The 20,170-nt window shown below is 42.3% G+C and overlaps 2 protein-coding genes across 8 annotated transcripts in view; one reads left to right on the top strand and one right to left on the bottom strand.

Moving 5' to 3' along the window:
- LYSMD4 (LysM domain containing 4) overlaps positions 1-4,109 on the top strand; it is a 106,201-nt gene extending 102,092 nt beyond the window's left edge. For all 3 annotated transcript variants that reach the window (XM_069867164.1, XM_069867162.1, XM_069867163.1), the window contains exon 3: positions 1,458-4,109. In XM_069867164.1, coding sequence (XP_069723265.1) covers positions 1,458-2,009 — 552 coding nt within the window. In that variant the 3' untranslated portion in view covers positions 2,010-4,109. The remainder of the gene's footprint in view (positions 1-1,457) is intronic.
- MEF2A (myocyte enhancer factor 2A) overlaps positions 4,102-20,170 on the bottom strand; it is an 83,629-nt gene continuing 67,560 nt past the window's right edge. For 3 of the 5 annotated variants that reach the window (XM_069867152.1, XM_069867151.1, XM_069867150.1), the window contains 4 exons: positions 16,712-16,902; positions 11,509-11,635; positions 8,550-8,676; positions 4,102-8,071 (listed from right to left, as the gene is read on the bottom strand). In XM_069867152.1, the coding sequence (XP_069723253.1) occupies positions 7,705-8,071; positions 8,550-8,676; positions 11,509-11,635; positions 16,712-16,902 (812 nt within the window). In that variant the 3' untranslated portion in view covers positions 4,102-7,704. Of the gene's footprint in view, positions 8,072-8,549; positions 8,677-11,508; positions 11,636-15,067; positions 15,092-16,711; positions 16,903-20,170 lie in introns of all 5 variants that reach the window. The other 2 variants (XM_069867148.1, XM_069867149.1) reach the window with 1 other exon arrangement.

Raw genomic sequence — 20,170 nt, 5'->3', positions numbered from 1 at the left:
CACCTTTCAGGGACTGCACAGTAGATGAGCTCAGTGTGAGGTTCCCTGACAGCTTGCACAGGCTGGAGGGGAGATGGCTGAGCGAGGCTGCTCTACAGGCAGAGCTGCTGCAGCTCCTGTGTCCCACAGGGCAGTGAGGGCTCCTCCTGCTGCAGGGGTGCGAGGGCTGCCCAGGAATGGTGCCCCATGCCTGGCAGCAACCACAGCCTCAAGTAGCCCTGGACATCAGCTGCAATCGCAAAGGAGAAGTTCAGGCTCCTTTCTAGGTATTCCTGTATTGTCTTTTAAAAGGAGATCCTTGCCCTGAACTATCAATGATTTTGGTGCTCATGACACTTAGGAAGTAACGTGCTTTCTTGTTGGTTCCCAAGTGTCATTGGCAGCCTCAGGCCTGTGGGCATGTGTGAGTGCAGTTCATAAAGTAATTAGCATTTCTGCAAGCACAAATCAGAAAATCTGAGCACAGTCCTTGTACCGTGTCTCTCCAGTGTGATATATCAGAGGGGGTTAGCCTGTGTGTGTTGCCTTTCTCTTTGGCTTGGGGTCTTGCTTTCTCTTTGTTTTGCATCCTCTAGCCTTTCCCCCAAGGTTCTTTCATGTTCCCTTGGCCCCTTTGGAGAGTTCCTTGCATATGTTGACAGTCCTGATTGTTTTCTTTGACAGAGGGTTTTGGTCAACTGAGTTGATGTAAGTTCATGTACTTACTCATTAGGTGGCTGTCGATGCACGCTGTATTAAGCTGTCTTCTCTTTACTTAACATCGAATAAAGAAACATTGCCTTGCCCTTGTCTTTTCTTTGATCCTGGCTGTCCTTGTGATTTACACTGTATGAATGGCTTGTTCTTTCTTGCTGCTCTTACTGCTCTTTGCATTGCTGAGCTGTGGGAACACTGGTCACAGATGGCGAGACCCTGCCTAAGATGATCACAGATCTCTCAGATTATTGCTGTAAGTTACCCTCAGCAGGAGCACTTACTGACTGTGGAGAACTGTGCTGTATGGAGCTGCTGTCTGTACAGGAGAGGGGTGGAACCTGGGGACACAGGCAAAGGATGCTCCTGCCTGTGTGGTGGGAGAGAGCTCACCTGCTCTCTGCCTGGCTGCAGTCTTGCAAACTGTTTTAATGATAATCTGTTCTGAAGACTCTTCTTGCCTTAACTTGGGTTACAAAGTAAGTGAGAGAAGTCAAAAGCAAAGAAAACCAGTATTGAGCACAATACAGCCCATGAGCAATAAACAGAGTAGGTTATAGCATGGCTTAATAGGGGACTATCTGTATCCTGCAGGACCTGGAACATCCTTGGAACAGCTGGGAAATCTCTGCAAAACACTGAGCCACATGCAGCCAGGGCTTTTATTTCCCGATTGCTGATTGCCCACTCATTTGGTAGCTACTTCCCGCTTCAGTACTGGGTTGTCCTGCTCTTAACAGTCGTGTCCTTTTTGGATTCTGCAGGTTGCGGATATCAAACGTGTCAACAACTTCTTCCGGGAGCAGGACTTGTATGCACTGAAGTCAATTAAGATCCCCGTGAAGACCCATGGACTGTTAACGGAGAACAGCAGAGAACTACGGCCACCCCTGACTGCAGCCTCCTGCACCGGCCTGACGCTTGTGGACTTACCAGAGCCTGAAGAGGGCACGAGTGGCTCTGCTGACAGCAGACACCTGAGTGACTACTTCAAGGGGATTGACAAGTGCATTCAGGATGCGGTGCAGGCAGAGGTGCAGCTAAACACAGAGTATTGCACGGAGAGGCCGCTGCCCGAGTCAGGGAAGCAGGAGACCACTAATGGTGCGGACTGTGGAATCCAGTGGTGGAATGCAGTTTTTATTATGCTCCTGATAGGAATTGTCCTGCCAGTATTTTACATCATCTATTTTAAAACACAAGGACTGGCGGCCCATACCTCCAACATAACACAAACCTCAAATATTACAAATGTTTCAAGAGATGGATTGGAAGGGAAATTACCGCAAAGCTCAGTTGTAGGAAGAAAATCCTGAGGGGCGAAGAGCTGGGCAAACCCTGTCTCCTCGGCACTGACACCCCTGTGCCCATGACTCCAAGTCAAGTGCATTCAGGGGGTTAACAATATAGGGTTTTTTGTTTTTTTTTTTAAGTAAGTAGCTCATGTTATTATAATCCTGAAGGTGACTGAAAGGGAGGAGGTGATATTCATGGAAGAATAAGGATGCTTTATTGCTTATAAGGTTCACCAGGCTAGTATTTGTGAACTCCACTGAGGCAAAGTCTTTTGTAGTTGTGTATTCATCTTGGTTGCTTCAGGTATTTCTCAATGCCTTGTCTAAGAAGCAAAACCTTTGCTGCTGTGATGAAGAGTGCAGTATTAATGTGACTGGGAAGTGGGGGGTTTGCATTTTAAGAAAACACTTTTTGCTTAGAGTAGAAGCAGGGCCTCTTCTTTTTTCCTGAACTATCATTTTTATTATCTCCTGCAGACCATGGCAGCATTGGCATAATTAACCCTAAAATGATGCCTTCTAGTGTGTGTGCGCTAGGTGTGTCACGGCACAGGGATGCTGGCAGCACCTCCCCTCTGTAGCCCTTCCAGCAAGTCTTTAAGCTGCATTTATTAGAGTGCTGCAAGCCCACCCCAGAGGGGTGAGCCCAGGCCTCTTCTCGATGAAATCCTTCAGAGACTTCCCTTGCAACCCCGTGTCTCTGCAGGCAGAGCTCATTGCAGGATCCATGCTTTGTTTTTGCTGGGTACTAGGCCTGCAGAGGCAACACTGCAGCACGGCCACACGCGGCCAGAGCAGTGGAGGGTGTGGCGAGAGGCGTGTGAGGCCAGTGGTACCCAGTACTCCCGTCTCAACGGTACATTCAGGGGAGGGTGGGCTTGCCAGTGTTGTGGTTTTTTTTTTAGAAAATTGTAATACTTCATAATGGTGCCCCTCAAACACCTGATTTCAGTTGTGGGTTTGAGTTTCCTTTTTTGTAGTCTTCACATGAGAGCGTGTTTCTACGCTGTGCTTAATTTGCAAAGTCCAGGAACGCAGCCCAGGAGGAAGGGCAGGTTCTCTCTAGGTTGGGCACCGTGGAGCTGCTGGCTTCGTGGTGAAGTTTTGGAGGCTGGGGGTGCCCCAAGATGTCAATAAGGCCAAGGCTTGTGCTGTTGAGGGCAAGTCAGTAAACACTATATGCCAGAGGTGAGCAGAAACCCAAGGCTTTGAGAGCTCTGCTGCAGAGGAAGATTTACCTCAAAAGATTATGTGGGGACTGCAGGCAGAGGGGGCTCCCCTGGGGCCAGGCACAAAGGGGTCGTGCAGCCCTGGTGCGTGAAACGTGTGGGCAGGGTTCAGTACAGGATGTGATGGCTCTGGCCATAACGTCAGCCCCTTTGGGGCTTGGCTGTCTCCTGCCATCGTTCTGAGGGCAAGGGCAGAGCTGTTTGTCCTTCCCAGCTGCCAAGAGGAGTGGGATCCCACCTGCTACAGGGCCAGGGGGGACAGAGTTTGCCCAGAGACCTGCTGGGTGTGAGCTGGGCTGTGCTGGTGCTGGGGTTTGGTGCCCTGAGTGAGGGGCTGCGGAGGGCAGTGTCCCCCTGGGGTGTGGCGTGAGGCCTCTCCTGTGGCATGGGAACAGCGCCGAGCAGCCACCACAGCGATTGGCAAAACCCAAGTGCTCAGGACCTTGGTTTGTAAGCACAGACTCTAATACTGAACAAAAACTTGTGCTTTCCTTCTGTGAAGGAAATGGGTCTCTCACTGTTATGGGGGGATTCTTACATTTTTTAAATAAATAAAATGAGATAAAAGCACAGGGGGCACCGCCCCCCCGCTGGCGCTTTGCTTTGTCACCACAGCAGGACGATGCCGCCACACTGCTGAGCGCGTTCCCGAGTGCACCCAGGGCCTCGGCCCGGCTCTGCCAGGCACCGGGAGAGCAGGAACACGGGCCCCACGCTCTGCCAGGGCCTCTCGGGCAGAAGCTCTTTGTTTCGCAGCCCCTGTCGTGCTGCCGCCCGCACGGGGGTTGCTGCCCTGCCTGGTGCCAGTTTCAGACCACAGAGCTGCCCGCCGCCCAGCTGGAAACGCGGCAAAACAGGCTCTGCAAACACGAGAGAGGCCGGGGTACACAGTAAAAGCCAGTATCTTTACTTTAGTGAATGCAGGATACAAATATTTTACAACAACCTCTAGCATTTTCTTAACCATTTGATAAAAAGTTCACTAGAATATTTATTGTATATTGAAGAAAAAACAACACATTCAGGGAAAAAATTGAGATTAACTTATTTTTTTCTTAAAAGATTCGTCTCAAGGATGGCAACAAAGTCCAGCTTGTGCCGCCAAACGGCTTATCATCATTAAACCGTGAACAGCTTCTTTGTGAACTGTTGACTACAAACATTTACCAAATACATAAATCTCTTTTAAAAAAGCCATTTTAAATATAGCAAAGCAGTGTTCTCTTGCACAGCAAAGTGAAGAAAGTTTCTACTAAGATTTAAATGTCTACATTTGTTAAGTCTTTCTTTCACATTCTAATTTCACTTCTTCCCAAGATCAATTGTTAGGAGTTATTTTGTTCCTTATTTACTATGTATTTCTTGTGCGCACAGTAATTCGCAAGTTTCTGATGCATTAGTGTCCTTTAAAGTGAAAGGAAAGGCTAAAGCATTTTTCTCTGACAAACCCCCAAGAACGTGTGTTTCCAATGCGAGAGCGGGAGATGGAGTCATGATTTGTCACAATAGCAGATAAAAATCTTAAATCATTCAGACTCAAATGGGTTTGGACGGGATCGGATCCACTTGCAACTCGGTTCAGTGCAGCTAATTAAAAAAAGTATCTTTTACCTGTGGAAATGCCTGTGCTATGGTAGCGTCTTTTTTATAAAACATTTTTACAATTCCTAAAAAAGTATGTTCCAAAGTTAGTTCCTCGTTATTAAAAATCAGGATTCCCGTTTATTCCACAGCACGAGATTCTCCCCTGAGACGGGAGCTCTGTGGAAAGCCGTGTTCTGCCGGGGCTGGGGGACTGGGGCAACCTGGGAACAGTCCTGTGAGCGGCTCGTTTTGTTTGGAATTAATTGGTGCAATTTCAGTACAAACTCTAACCCTTACACAGCTTTTTTTTTTTTTCTTTAAGAAAACAGTAATAGCACTGTTTAAAAACCTGCATAGAAATAAAGACTACTGAGATACAGTCAGCAAAGCCATCCGGTAAGGCACACAAGAAAATAGACAGTAAATGTGAATGCAGAACTCCCACTCAGGTGCACAGCAAAGTTCAGAGAGGTGCATAAATAATGAAAAATCAGGTAACGTCAGAGCAGCAAAAGGTTCTCGGAAGTGGTAAGGGAATTCGGTCCCTTTGGAAACAGAGCAGCCATTGCAAAGAGGCTAGTTTCTCCCTACGCCTTCATAAAGAGGAATTTCCAAAGGAAAGGGGCTGGAACAAACTGAAACCTGGGTGAGTTTTTAAAGTTACCATGACAGCAGAGCTGGGTTTGGGAAGCGGCCTGCACTGACTGTTCTTCAGCTGCACAAGGAGATGCTCCCCCTGGATTCCCTTTTGTACAGCAGCCAGGCAGCGATTTTTCTGAATTACAATTGGAATAAAAAAAAAAAAAAAGAAAAAAGCCCAAGCAAAAAACCACTGAAGATAAGGGGCAGTGTGGCAGGAGGTTGGGCAGCACACAGCGCAGCAGGTTCTTCCCCAGAACCACAACCACCAGCCGTGACAGTTGGTTAAATGGGCTGCGCTGAGTTTGCAGCACAAACGGAGGAAGAGGAGACGTGCGGCATGCGGGATCGGCTGGGCCAGCCCAGGCTGCCACCAGCCGTGACCCCACCTTCTGGTTCCCGAGACTTTCTGCTGCTCAAAGGCAGCGCCCGCTGCGAGGATCGGTGTGAGTGGGGCCGGGGCGTGGGTGCTCTCCTCGTCCCGCACAGCCCAGCCCAGCACACACAGAGCCTTCTCCAAGGCAGCTGCGGGGACACGTTGGGCTACTGGATTCCTCGCTTCATCTCATGGAAGCAGCAAAGTGGAATAGCGACCACATTTCTGAGGCCGACGCTTTATCCCAAACCACTTACCAACTTCAGGAACCTTTTGTGCTCATCCGATATGTGTCACTTCCCTATCGGGAGAAATTAGGTCAAGTTTTTCCACTGTTTTTTCTTTTTTTTTCTTCCTCCTCAGAAGAGGCAGCTTTAAAATGATGCCTTAAAATGTGTTGTAACAGATTTTTTTATATTTATGCAGGATGAACTTAACACTGGATTTTTTTTTGCCACTTTGCTATTTATATACATATATATAAAATGTATAATGAAGCTTAACCATACAGCACAGAGATTACAATTTAACGGCACACATTCACCACCAGTGAGGGGGACGACCCCTTTATACACCCTCTGAAAAATCTGGATAATAATATTAATAATAATTAAAATCCAAAGAAAGTACAGTATATTTAACAAAATAGTAAATATTAAACAGTGAATACTCTACTTAATAAGGACCTCGCCTTTTCTCAAGTCGGCGTCAATCCACAAAAATATACTTTGTAATCTGGTGACCGTACAATACGTAGGTACTTACACCAAAGGTGATAATATATTTAGGATGCTATATACACAGAGTTTGGCTCAAATTTAAATTTACATATAAGTGTTCATGGCTTATTTTTCCCCCAAGGTTCCGCCTGCAAGTTTTTCCTTTTCATCTTCGAAAGCAAAAACTAGAAAGTCAAAATAAGATAAAACTATACTCTACAAAAAAGCTACAACGTACAGCTTTGGCTTATATAAATAATTCATAGCAGAATGTGTTCAAAAGTACTGTATATAACTTTATATATAGTCTTCAATTCATTAGGGTATTGTTTTCTTTAATATAAAATATACATGAGCTAAAATCCGTTTCTATAATTTTCAAAGGTATGAACGTAAAAAGAAATTTGTCAAACATATTCCAATTATAACTTAATATATTAATTTTACTTTGTTAATGTTCTATTTTCTAGGCTAATATTTTCTGAATATTTCATGCGAGTTCTGTCTCTTTCACTCATTAAAAAAATCACTTCTTTGACCCAATACACTATTTTTTTGCACGTGCAAAACAGGGTTTTGTTTTTGTTGGTTTTTTTTTATTATTTCTTACAGCATCAGCCCTTCTCCATGCACCCTCTGCAATAGAGACCCATGCCAGGTTTGGGTAATATAAAGGTCATTTTATGTACAGTATTGCTTTCTTCTTCCTGCTTTTCTACTGCTCTGCTGCTACAAAGCATTATTTCTTAACTACAAGTAACCATACAGCTTGAATAAAACACACAGGGACGTTACTACAGGCGAGCCCTCTTGGTTTCTGCAATCTAGTGTGGTAGGATTATAATGCGGGTACAATGTTTCTCTGCAAAACAGGTTATATTATTAAAACGATAAGTCCAGGTGGGTGCCAGACTCGATCAATACCTACAGGATTGTTCTCTTACGTTTTACCATGGGACATCTGCAGCTATACAAGAAGTTTGTCGTAAGTGCCTGATGAGTTTGTGTATGCTACACACACGAGCACATATATATGCATGTGGAGATATATATATGCATGTATGTATATACATATAAATATACTTATTTCATGTCCTTATTTATAAATTTAGATATGTCAGGACAGTTCAATTTTGAGAACACAAAAGGGCGGAGGCAACACCGCAGGTTTATGTCACCCATGTGTCCATCCTCATTCGTTTTACCGATGGACTCTCTCTATCTTCTGAATTCGGGGGCCTTCCCAGCACGACAGGTGAATGGAAATCACTCCTCGGGTCTTCCCGGTCGCTGCCATCGTAGGAGCTGCTGGAGCTGCTGAGACTGTCAACAGGAGAGCGACCCATTTCCTGCCGCGACGGCTGCTGCGCCTGCGGCTGCTGCTGCGGCGGCTGCGGCTGGGGCTGTGGCTGCTGCTGCGGGAACCCAGAGGGAGTTACACGGTCCCGGGGAGGTGAAATTGGTTCAGATTTTATGTTGATGTTTTGGTTGGTATTAATGGATAAATTTGAACCCTGAGATAGCTGGCTGCCAGTACTGGGGAAAAGAAAACCAAAGGGCACAAATAAGAAAACACGAAAAAGGAAAAGAAATTAATGTGTCTGTGTGATGGTGTGGTCAGTGCCCTCAAAATTAGTATGTAAATAAGTGCAACTTACTGAGCAAAGAAACAAAGCTGAAAGAAGCATTAATTAGAGTTCTGAACATATTCACAGAAGTTAAAACCAACAGAAATATTTCAAATTTCCCAACATTTAAGTTAATCACGTAGGTGACTCCTTTGTAAGAAGCTGGGCCTGCAGGGACACCGCTCAACCGAACTGTCAAAAGGGACAAGCAACACAAAACAAGGATGCTTCTCCAGCCAAGGAGCAAACTCAAAAGGCAACGCACCACCACCAGCAGAAAAGAAATTGCGGGGACCTTGTGCTAAATATTCCCCAGAACAGATTATTCAGCATGAAGAGGACAACATTCCCGAGCAAGCACAGCGCTGCACGTCAGCTGTACTTACACAAGAGAGCTGAGGGCCGCTGGACCGAGATGGTGCTGTTGCCAGGCAGATACCTGCCCTAAGGACAGCATTCCGGGGGAGTTAAATCCCTGCAAGGCAGACAGGTCTGCGCTAGTCAAGGAGTAATCTAAGAGGGAAAAACAAAAAAAATAAGTAATTTATAGATTTGTTTATATTTATATAAACATACATATCAATGGGAGAATGTGCGATCCACACACAAAGCCTTTCTGCCCAGAGCAAATAAAGGGAAGTGACCCAAAGGAGTCCAAGGGTTAACACACTGAAGTCTAGGAGCAGGCCTAATTTCACAAGGTGCTTAAGGAGACAGGAGCCTCCCAGTGCCCATTGTTTTACACATTACTTTCGATTCCTACACATCACTGTCTCATATAGGTTCTTCTAAAAAGGTACAACACATTTCTGTATTTTGCATGGACACACGTGTGCATCTTGCAGCAGAACAAGTACTGGCATTTTTGAAGATTTTAGTCTGCAGGGAACTTTCAAAATGAAAGAAAAAGGGAAGAATTCAAACAAATCATGAGAAACGAATGGTGGTTCTTGCCCTGAGTCTGCTGAAGAAAGCCCTTTTCAGGTCAGTTCCCAGATGGGAGGCGAGGCGCACGCACTGTTTGCCTGGCTCACATTACAAGGCAGTTCATAGTCCTACACAGAACCTATATCCAAACCCAACCTCTGGCTGTGAAGGTCGTGGCTGCCAGTGCAAAGGGCTCTGGAGGGGCAGGAACTGGCACACAGGCAGCTGCAGGCATGGGGAGACCCTGGCAGGTCTGGAACGCTTGCGGGGTGCTGTGACTGGAGCCTCTGCGACCACTCTGACCGCACAGTCCTACAACAATGCACCACACTCTCCCTTTCCCCACAACAGCTGCACTCCTTTCTTCATGTCTGATTACATAGTCATCTCTGCATCGAATAAAAGAAAGTTTTTCATTTGGAATATTCAGAAATACAACTTAGCTGGATAGCAGAAAAGACAATCTATTCCTAATCAACAGCCCGCACGTGACTGACTGCCAGCTTTGCTAGACTACAATGCTTAGACAGTTCTCACTTCATTCACACAGGGAAGGAAGATTTTCATGTAATCATTATCACTCACGCTTTTCTTACAGGTTTTGAAACAAAGCTGTAAACACTTCTCTGATTTTAATTATTCTGCAATACAGCTTCCTTAAAATAATTTCCAGTGTCTTGAGAATACAAAAAAATGCCAGCAGCCAAACTTATTTTAAAGTGCCAGCAGATTAACCAAAATTTCTGCCTAAGTAAGGCTTGTGTTTTGTTTTGCCTTTGGTTTTAAGGTTTTGGCATTTTATTTTCAGGGCTTTGTTGTTTTGGTTTTTTTCTAGTCTTGTTCTAAAATGACACCACTATTATGACCTTGCTCTCATGATAAGCCTTCCTGAACAGTTTCCCTGTTCCCATCCACCAACTCATTCCCTATGGGAAACCTCACAGTTTCCCTTTAAAAGCCACAGAGGAAGGAGGAGCTCAGTGCCAGCAGGGCGCTGTCCCGGATGCATCCTGAAGACCCTGGGAAGCCCAGCTGCCCCCCAGCAAGTGGAGCTGCTTCAGCTGCCCCCCAGCAAGTGGAGCTGCTTCAGCTGCCTTTTCGGTTCAATTTCTTCTTCGTTGTCGTTTTCACCGGAACTCAAAAAACCTCACAAGCCTTTCTGCACAAATTCAGAAGGATTGTTCCCAAGCTGATCAATCCAAAGCCCTTTTCCAAGACTAAATTACAAACTAAAATAATATTGCACCCAATGTCCAGGACAGGCACTCAGCCTTCAAAGCCCTCAGATCTACAGCAATGTGCTGTAGGAAACAAACTCTGGAGATGGACATTCTATTCCATGCCAACAGGACTTCTGTAAGTGCAGACCTGATAAAAACATTTATAGAAATGCAGTTTCCATCTTTTTTTCCTTTGCAATTAGAGCTGTTATGATAACAGACTTCCAACTCCTGGAGTGAAAGAGGTTTGAGAAGATATTTCTCCAAGGAATACAGACACCGCTGCACACTTAGCTGTGTTATCGTTTCGCTAAGCAATCAGGTATCTGCTAGCAGAAGCAGGACACTGATTTCCATAAACGAGTGGCTTGACGCAAGGTGGAAAAGTTGTTCCCTGCATTTGAAAATTAAACTATGTATCACAGATAAATGGTAACCAACTTGGCAGCCGTTCAAGGAAATTACTACTAAAACTCCCTTGCAGATTCCATACAGGGTCTCTAACAAATACAGAACCTTGAGATTGAAGTTAAAATTACCTGCATGGGTATGGAGTCAAAGTGGGAGGGACCATGTCATAAATCACCTTCCAAACTTGCAAACCAAGTACCACATAAATTACCGAATTCCTTGCATCATACCCATCTTGGATAAAAGTAACGTTAACATTGTTCAGATAACAGAGACTGCCAGCGGTGAAATGCTGTCAGTGCTATCCCGTAAGTCCCCATTCTCACTCAATACAACCACTGAGGAGAAGGCCCCATTTGGGTTTTGTACATCCAGGCTGTTTTGTAGCATGAGAGCTCCTGTAAAATCCAATGCCCTCCTGCTGTTGGAACTGAGCAGGACAGAACGAAAGGGATGGAATGCTCTGATGTATCAACTATTGCTTAAGTGTGAGGCAATCTGGTTCTCAGATGGAAAGCCTGAACACTAGTGCTATAGGCAATGCATTTTATTGTGTGTCTCCGTATTCAGCTGTGTGCAACCTGACTGACTGAGAGCTTCTTCCTGATTTCTCAACATTTACACATTTTACAAGCTGAAGGCTCATTTTTGATGAATAAGAGCCTTCATTTGAACTGAATAGGAAAATAAAGTGAAGTGTCCCAGAAATGCAAATTTTCTGGGCTTATGAATCACCAGAGTCTTGTACATCTGATAAATGAAGCTACTTATTAAAAACAATGCTTACCAGTGTTGTAGGCAGTAGGCATGGCCGAATACACCAATCCCTGCGGAGGCAAGCTTGGAGTTGTCACAGACACCACAGGGGTAGCAAGAGGCTGTGTAGACTGAGAACTACTTATCCTTTGGGTATTCTATAAATGATCAAAAAGAACAACATGCCTTGTGATATCAGTTAGAACAATGGAAAATCAAGTGCCAACATAAAAGTAGCATTCAATTAAAGTCTGCTTCTTTGCTTTAGTTTTTATTTGTGAATACATCTTTTTTGTTCGGATAGGTTTTCTAAACAAGCCAAAATGTTTCAAGACAACCAAAATGATCTCGGCAAACTGAAACAAAATGTAATTAGACTCCCTGTTCCACTTCCCCACGCATGCAGATTTCAGCATTAGATTTTTAGGATGTAAAACTAAACACCATTTCTTAGGGATATACACAAAAATTCTCAGAAGTTCTTAAGTGATTTAAGAGATCTTGGTCTTTTTTTTTTTTTTAAAGGGTTTTTAGTGCAGATAGTGAGGTGCAGTTTCACCAGAAGGATTTCCCACTTCCCAGTTGTTCATCCAGTTTTCAAAATTTTAGCTGCCAGTTTTGACACTGTGTTGACTACACCTGTCCTGAAAGGAACACAGAGATCTTCTAAATTTGTATTGATAAGATAAAATAATCTTGCTGTTCCCATGGTTCCTGCGAAGCTGAGAGAGTACTTGTTATAATGCAGATATGTTTCAAAGCAAATGACATTTGAGTTCACACAGAGAAACTGTGCTTTTCGACAAGAAAAATGGCTAAACCAGATTGTCTCAGATTATCTGTCCTAACTGTAAGCACAATAGGGTTTTTTAATAACATTTTCTTTCCCATATACCAGAACAAACATCTGCAGCAAACATATCACTCAAATTAAGCTCTTCAACCAAATTTGCTCTTTAGAAAACCTTGTATTACACTCCATGGTGAACACCACCAGACAACAAAGCTGCTCTCTCTCAGAACTGCTCTTCGTGGAGGCAACTTTACATCTTTCTTCAAAATGCATAATTCAGCACCATTTAGTGATGCCAGATACTGTCAAAGGTTTTTAATTTTTAAAAACCAGAGGGTTACCTACAGAACTCTCAGGAATACTAGAATAGTAGAAGTCTCTACATCCTATATTTCTACATTCTTAACAAACCAGTCCTGATCAATGGAGGCAGATTTCAAGCTGCTGAAAATGTTACAAAAGCAAGCTTCTCTCTCTGGCTGAAAAAAATATTTGCTAGGAAAGCAACACTTTTTCATCTCCTTGGTAGAGTTGTCTTTCCTTGCTTTAAAAGACTGAGGATACTACCACTTCTCCCTCATTTCAGGCAGGCACACAAGTATTCCAGTATCTGCAGCATCTGTTTTATTCTCTGCTCTGATCTTGTGAGAGCGAGCACTATTAACAACACACAATTCTCTTTATTGTAATGGAATGAGCAGGTATAGGAACACAGCTCTCCAATTTTCATCTTAAACCTATGAAGGTGAATTGAGGGGTACACCAACCCTTGGCTGGTACCTTTTCAATTTAAAGATAAAAAGAATGCCACAGCTACCATGTTAAAATCAGCTACAGCCTTCCGCTGGCTACCAGATTTTGACGTGGGTTTCGCTGGCTGCTGTTGGAAGCCCACCTTGGAGCCTCCTAAGAATACAGAGGCGCTCTGGCATCGACTCTGCAGATGTAATCGCCCTGCTTTACAGCTGCCAGATTTCAAAGCCCAAAGTTACAGAGAAAGTTCCGCTGATTTTCTGTTTAATTTACCCCTTTAAATCACTCAGGTACTTCTGAAAATGTCCACTAGACCAACTTTATCTGACAGAAAGATATGTTATTAGTGAAGATTTTTCTGTCTGTAAGAAGCTGACATTTTTCTAAAGCTTTCCTGGATAGCAGCCTATAAAGTTGAGATTGCTGTAGAATGAAAAAGTTAGAGGAGTACACTGGGAAACAATCCAGACCAAAGGATTTCCCCATGGGATTTCTCCTTTTTTTTTTTTGAGCTACTAATAAAGGTGGTTTGCAGAGATAATTTATTTTGGAATACAATTCCTGAACACTCAGTTATACAAAGACACTAAGAAATATTTAGATGTCCCTAAAATTTGTTGTACTCAGATTCAGGCAAAAATTCATGGCAACTTTCAGGTATTTTCAAATTATTTTTTAAACCAGTGAAAATGACAGCAGTAACAGGAAGAATTCCACATGCTATGCCACCATTCCGATCTGGTTTTCATATTAAGTGCTCAATTCCAACTACACAGAATGAACAGACGGGATTCAGAACTGCTTCCCAGCACTGGAACCAGCACCTCAAGAGGCGAAGGCAGCCAGAGCAGCAGGGGGCCCTCGCTCCACGCCGCAGCCGCTCCGAGCCGGGAGCGGTACCTGCCCTCGACTGCTTTCGCCTAATTCCAACTGCAATGCTATTTTGATTAAGTGTTTTTACGTTGAGTTAAAGCTCTATTTCTCGCGCTGGCAGCCAGATACTCCTCTGTAAAGGCGAGGGGAACAGTTCAGCTGTTCAGAACTGCAGGTCATTCCAACAAACCTTAAAAACTTAAATACCCACTTTCAGAGACAGTTTGCTCCTACTGTTGTAAATCTGTTGCTCAAGTTTAAGTTACAAATCAACCGAAGGCATGCATTCATCAAGAATCACCACACTGTCCATGCTTTCATGCGATTAGAGCCTCGGATCAGCAACAGGTCCATGTTCAAAACCAAATCAAGGTACGTGATAAGTGAGACTTCTTTGTGCCTCTTCATGATCTCACTCTGATGCAGCACCTTCTGCGTGGTTTGTGCTACAGCAGATGAACAATTTGCAAATCGCTTTAAAAATAAGTTACGAATTATTTCAGCCTTACGTTATTTTCCAGATTGCCAAATGTTAAAACCTTTTGGCAAAACCAGAAAAAACACAAATCCCAAGAGTTTCCTTTGAAAAGCAGAATATCTTTCCACTGGAAAAAAAACATAGAATTATTCATTTGCAATTCTCTACTCCTCTCGGTAAACAGGGAACACCCCTGTGGTTTGATAATCTCATGCAGGATGAAATAATTCTAAACTCCAAAGAGATGACCTCACCAGCAATGATGTAATCTTCAAAACAAGAGAAGTAACACAGGACTCGTGTTACAATCTGAAGAACTTCATGACTGAAGCCACCTTCTAAAAGCATTCCAGTAATTTAGGGGATGATAAGTGGCTATTTATATTTTACACAAAAGACAGTATCCCATACACATGGACAGTTGCTCCGTAAGGCTCTTTTCCAATGTTCCCTCCAAGAAAAACAATATTTTCAGGAAAAACCCAGTTTACAAATGGAAAGCGCCAGACTGTGGATGTGTTTTCAACTTGAATTGGTCAGGTTTTGAGTTTGATAAAACAAATGTATTTTTGTCTGCTACCAAGGGAACACTGGAATTATTTAAAGTACATAAGGAGACCACAGTTAAAAAGCTGCAGTAAAAGACATTTTCAGGATCTTGCTCTCTCTCATCAAGCAGCAACCCAAACTCACCAACTCCAATTCATCCTCCTCCGACTGTACTCGGCAAACAAGAGGAATAACACAGTTACTAAAAATAGCATTGCTTTTAAAATTAAAGAAAAAGTCATGTTTGTGCTTCAGGATTTTTATTTTTTTAATTTACAATGAGCATTTCCAACCTGATTCTATAAGTAATACTGCTATGAAGTGAAGTACTTTACGTAATTCAGTTTGACTTAAAAATACCACACCGAAAGAAGACAGCTTTGGCAAAAATAGTGCAGAGAATGTTTAGTAAAATCCAAGACAGTGTTACACATGGATGACACCTGTAGATATGGACCACAAGCAGTGTCTGGCTGGACTGATCCAATCAATATCCAGCTCAGTAACAAACTATTTTTCATATACAACTATCACCCCACCCCAGCACCTCTACTCCAAAATCTCTTCCCCAATTTCCTTAAAAAGACAGACCTAAATTGAATATTTACTGTCCTCCTTAATAACACATCAGTAAACAGGTACTGTACACTACCAACATTAGAGCAACTGCACTATCAAGATGATCTTATTGTATCTATTTTCACTTTAATAATCATCCTGTGTATTTCTTAAGTCTTCTACGCTTCTGTATGTCTGGAAAACCTAAAACTCCAAGAATCATTACTCTGAGACTAATTATAGCTTTTGTTACTTGGATTACTTTTGTATTATTCATCACAAATACCACTAACACACGTAAGCAGTTGTGGTATCTTAAAAACAACTACGAATTATACAGGGAGTACTTGTATTGTTTATAACCTGCTCTTCTTCGTTATGGTTTGTTCTTCCACATACAGAAAACAAAACATACATGTAAGCATTCAAAGTTTCCACATGATAGTGAAAAACTAAGACCAAAGGAACTGCCCAACCAAATTAAAGGAAAACCAGAGTAACTCTTCCTGCAAGACCAGTTCTGGTCTCAATGCTGTGATTGCCTCATGCCCAACACAAAAGTTGCGTGCTATTCCACATCTAGGCTGAACAAACATTACTACCAACATGCCAAACTGCACAGTGGTTTTGAGACATACACGGAGACTGGGCCTGATCCTCATTATTCTTTTATGTCTTCATGGAAGACATGATGTCCACCACAGGACACACAAGGTTGCATTGCAGCACACCACATCAAACAAGTGTTTCTCTCAGACCATCATCACCACCGAAGCTACATTTTACATCCCACAACCATTACAATCCAGAAAAAACAAGTGTGCTTTAGGGCACATTAATACAGTTCACCAATACCACCAGCCATTCCTCCACAGAATAATGCGTAATCCTTTTTAAAGCCCTCATCCTCCAAACCAACAAAGCTCTCTGCAGCAAGTCAGTAGGATGTCAAACCAAAACAACTAAATCCCAGTCTATGTCTCTAGGATTGCACCCCAACCACATTTACATCAAATTGCTATTTTATATCTAAAAAAAAAAATCCTTACAAATTTAACTTCTCCCAAGGCACCAACTTGTAACTTAGTTTTTCATTACTGAAATTTCAGAATACAAACACTTTTCTAATCTGAAGCCTACGGTAAGCAGATAAGATAGGTTCTACCTGTGCATGTGGACAGAACACTTCACTTCTACAAAGCCAGTCACGGAACAAATGTTTTAACTTACCAATGGTGGCATCATACCCTTGCTGGAGGGTGGGATGACAACACGGAGGTCTGGTTTGCGATTGTTCATTCCAAGATTGCCTCCTCCAGGTGGAGGTGGAGACTTTGTAGGCATGACTTTGCCCAAGCCATTGCCACCACCAGTAGTTCCAAGTAGATTTGGTGAAGCTCGAGAATTCACAAACCCATTTCCTGAAAGAGGAAACACAAACGTACAGTAAGACTGAAGAGAAGTATCAATGCAGAATTTTGCTGGACATGCACAAATTACAAAATATTTCTTTTGTACAACTTCCAGTAACAAACTTCTCACAGGAGGTGCAGTATTGAATAATTGAACAAAACAAAAGCCACTTTCACCAGACAATCAATATGTAAAGGTAATATCACCTCAAGGGCACACTGGGGCAGCTTAAACGCTGAGAAGAGCATATTGTCAAAGAACTACTTCTAATAACATCTGTTGTGGTTTTCTATTTTGCCCTTTGAAGTTCCTTCAGGCTGAGCTTGCAAAAAACCGTGCGCTTTTGCACAACCCCACTTCATCCCCACCCCTCCAGAACATGAACTATAACTGAATTGTTGCATATGAGAATAAAAATCAGCTCTAAGTCTCTATTTCTAACATGTTTTCTTCAAATACATACAAGAACTGCAGGACTTCAATACCTGTTCTCCAATAAAATTAATTTCAGTTGCAAAAATATATACTGTCCGATTCTTATATTTGGCAACAATGAAGGGAACAAATCCTTTCCCTTAAAATTCATTCCAAGCTCTGGACACAGACATACACGTCATTTCTGCCTGTCAATTTACTGCACAGAGGTCTTTCGCCCTTATTCTTGACAATCATTCTGAGTGGAATTTGACAAGCCAAAGCCTACAGGACCTGACTTCCGCAGTGAAACCTCCAAAAGCTTAAGTACGCTCAAGTTACAGGCCTTAGCTTACACTCAAAACAGACCAGAAAAAAAGAAACAAGACAGTAAACCAGTGATGTGCCCAGTATTCTGTTTTCCTGTACCGACAAAAGCACCAAGTTAACCAAAGTGTATATCTCAGAAAAAGCTTCTAAGCCACATTCCAATGACTATCATATTTATAGCAACAATTCCCAAAATACGCCACTTATTCAGCTGCAAATGAAAAGAAAAAAGTTGTTAAGTGGAGGAAATTTCACAACAGGGAACCCTACAGTTCACACTGCAGAACCTGTGTATGTGTGTATAAATAAATACAATCCACAGTGAGATTATGTTTATAGTAACATTGCGGTTCTGAAAGCAGCCTTTATAGTCACAATTCAGGGAACAGTCTCTTACACAAAGTTCACTTGTGGGAAATGCTCTTCTAATCACCTGTAGCGCCACACTGACATGAATTTTCTATTATTCTTCTAATTTGAATAGGCCCCCATGCAATTTTATTACATTAAGTACATATTAATCTAAAAGCAATTAAAATAAGAAAGTTGTCAATGTCACATTCTACATTCTTTAGTAAAAAATTTAATGTCTTTGAAAAGTTAGCACAAATGAAGAACAACAGCAGGTATCGGGAAGAGCACCACACTTCGTGAAGAGGACTGGTACTGCTAAGATAGATCGTGTCTGCCGAGAACCTTGGATTCACTAGGATGCAAATGAGGGAGCCTGCTCTGTCACTACTGATCCCAGTTATACAGTGGGGGAACCGCCAAATGCAGTCCTCACTTTTTCCCTATCCACCACAAATGAAACAGATATCGTTCTATCAATTCAGAAATGGAAAAAGCAAGGATCAATGTAAGAATTATAACAAAGCTCTTGTGCCACTCTTAAGCTTTATAAAGGTCTTTGGGAAACAGTTATCACTAATATTTTTAAAGAAAAAACAGTAGGTAGGTAGAACTTAGTAATCTGAATTTGCAACCACAGCATTCTTGTTCACATATGGACAAACAGCAAATTCACAACACTAAAGCCAGGATTTCAAATTCTGGATTTACTTTCTTTGTGGAATCTCCTCCTGTGCCAAAAGTCTGACCACACATGGATGATCTGATACTTCCCTCGAGTTTTTCAAGACTAACAGAGCAAGGAGACATTATTCGAGTTTAGTATTTTCCTGAAGCATTTCTATGGGAGCTATGGGAATACATTTTCTGATAATTCTACCATTTAACTGAGAAGTTATGGGGGAAAGAAGGAACACAGACAGCTTTTTATGTCAGCATTCTTTCTCCAATATTAAATACCACAGCAAAAAGTCATTTTGTGATTACAGCATCTATATTCCTCAGCACAAAACAGCAAAATTTATTGGGATGTTTCTAGTTTAGTGATAAAATTTAGTTAGAGCAGCTGAAAAGCTGCGCTGGAGATGAGAATACATGCTAGAACTAAATACATTGTTGACTGTTAGGAGCACACTAGCCACAGCTAGGTCACTCAGGAAAACCAACCAACCAACAAACAAGAGAAATGAAATTCTGTGCTACCTCTAAGGTTCGTGAGATAGTTTTCGTAGAATAGTTTTCACAGACAGTTCTGTATCAATATCTATCCAATATAAACGAGTCTAAACATTACTTAGAGACAGGCTGCACAGCATCAGATTGCAACAAATCTTGCACAATGGACACAGTAAAAGTTAAGTGGATTTGGAAACAAATTTGAGGGAGGAAAAGATGTTAGAAAATAGCATTAATTCTGCCAAATTATACCCCCAAAAAATATGTCTTCCATCTTCAGCAAAAAATGCGAGAACATCTGAAGAACTTACCATTATAAAAAAAAAGTCTGGGCTTTAATCTAATAATAAACAGCATTTTATTACTCATTAGGCAGTTAGTGTTAACTTTTATACACCAAAGCAGCAGTGTTCTGGGTGGAATTCAAACTTCAGAACAATAACACTTTGTATAAACACTGAAGTTCTGTACAGCATTTTAGTCTATCCTGTGATACCATTTCCTGTCCTCTGTTTCCAAGTATTTCAGTAGCTCCTGTGTTAAATCTGGACAGTGTCTTTCTTCCACACCCAATACAGTCATTTCCTGCAGCCCTTATTACAAGGCTCTGCCAATTCTTCAGAAACATTTCATGCTTTTAGTAGTGCTGTCAAAACCAACAAAGTCCTTGCCATTGCCTTCTCTCCGCAACATCATTCAGCAGCAAGGCAGAGCCAAAGCATTTGTTCTGACAAAAGGCTGAGAGTTTCTTAAAATGAGCATTTAGAGAAAATATCATAAGAACGCAATAAATGTCACATGTGCGATTAATCCAATAGCAGCCCTTTGTTATAAATAGCAAGCGTTGAACGTCTAGCAAACATATAAGTTTCTGTATCGGTTACTTGAAGAATCACATGCTGGGGCTGCAATAAGACTATGGAATATTCACTTTTAATATGAAACTTAAAGCCTTTTTTCCTGTTAATAATCCGATAAGAAAATAAAATGACAAGTTAAGAGTGA

The sequence above is a fragment of the Phaenicophaeus curvirostris genome, chromosome 12, assembly GCF_032191515.1.
Source record: "Phaenicophaeus curvirostris isolate KB17595 chromosome 12, BPBGC_Pcur_1.0, whole genome shotgun sequence".
Classification (NCBI taxonomy): Eukaryota; Metazoa; Chordata; class Aves; order Cuculiformes; family Cuculidae; genus Phaenicophaeus; species Phaenicophaeus curvirostris.
Note: the sequence above shows the minus strand (reverse complement) of the source record. Positions and strands in the feature narration are given on the sequence as shown.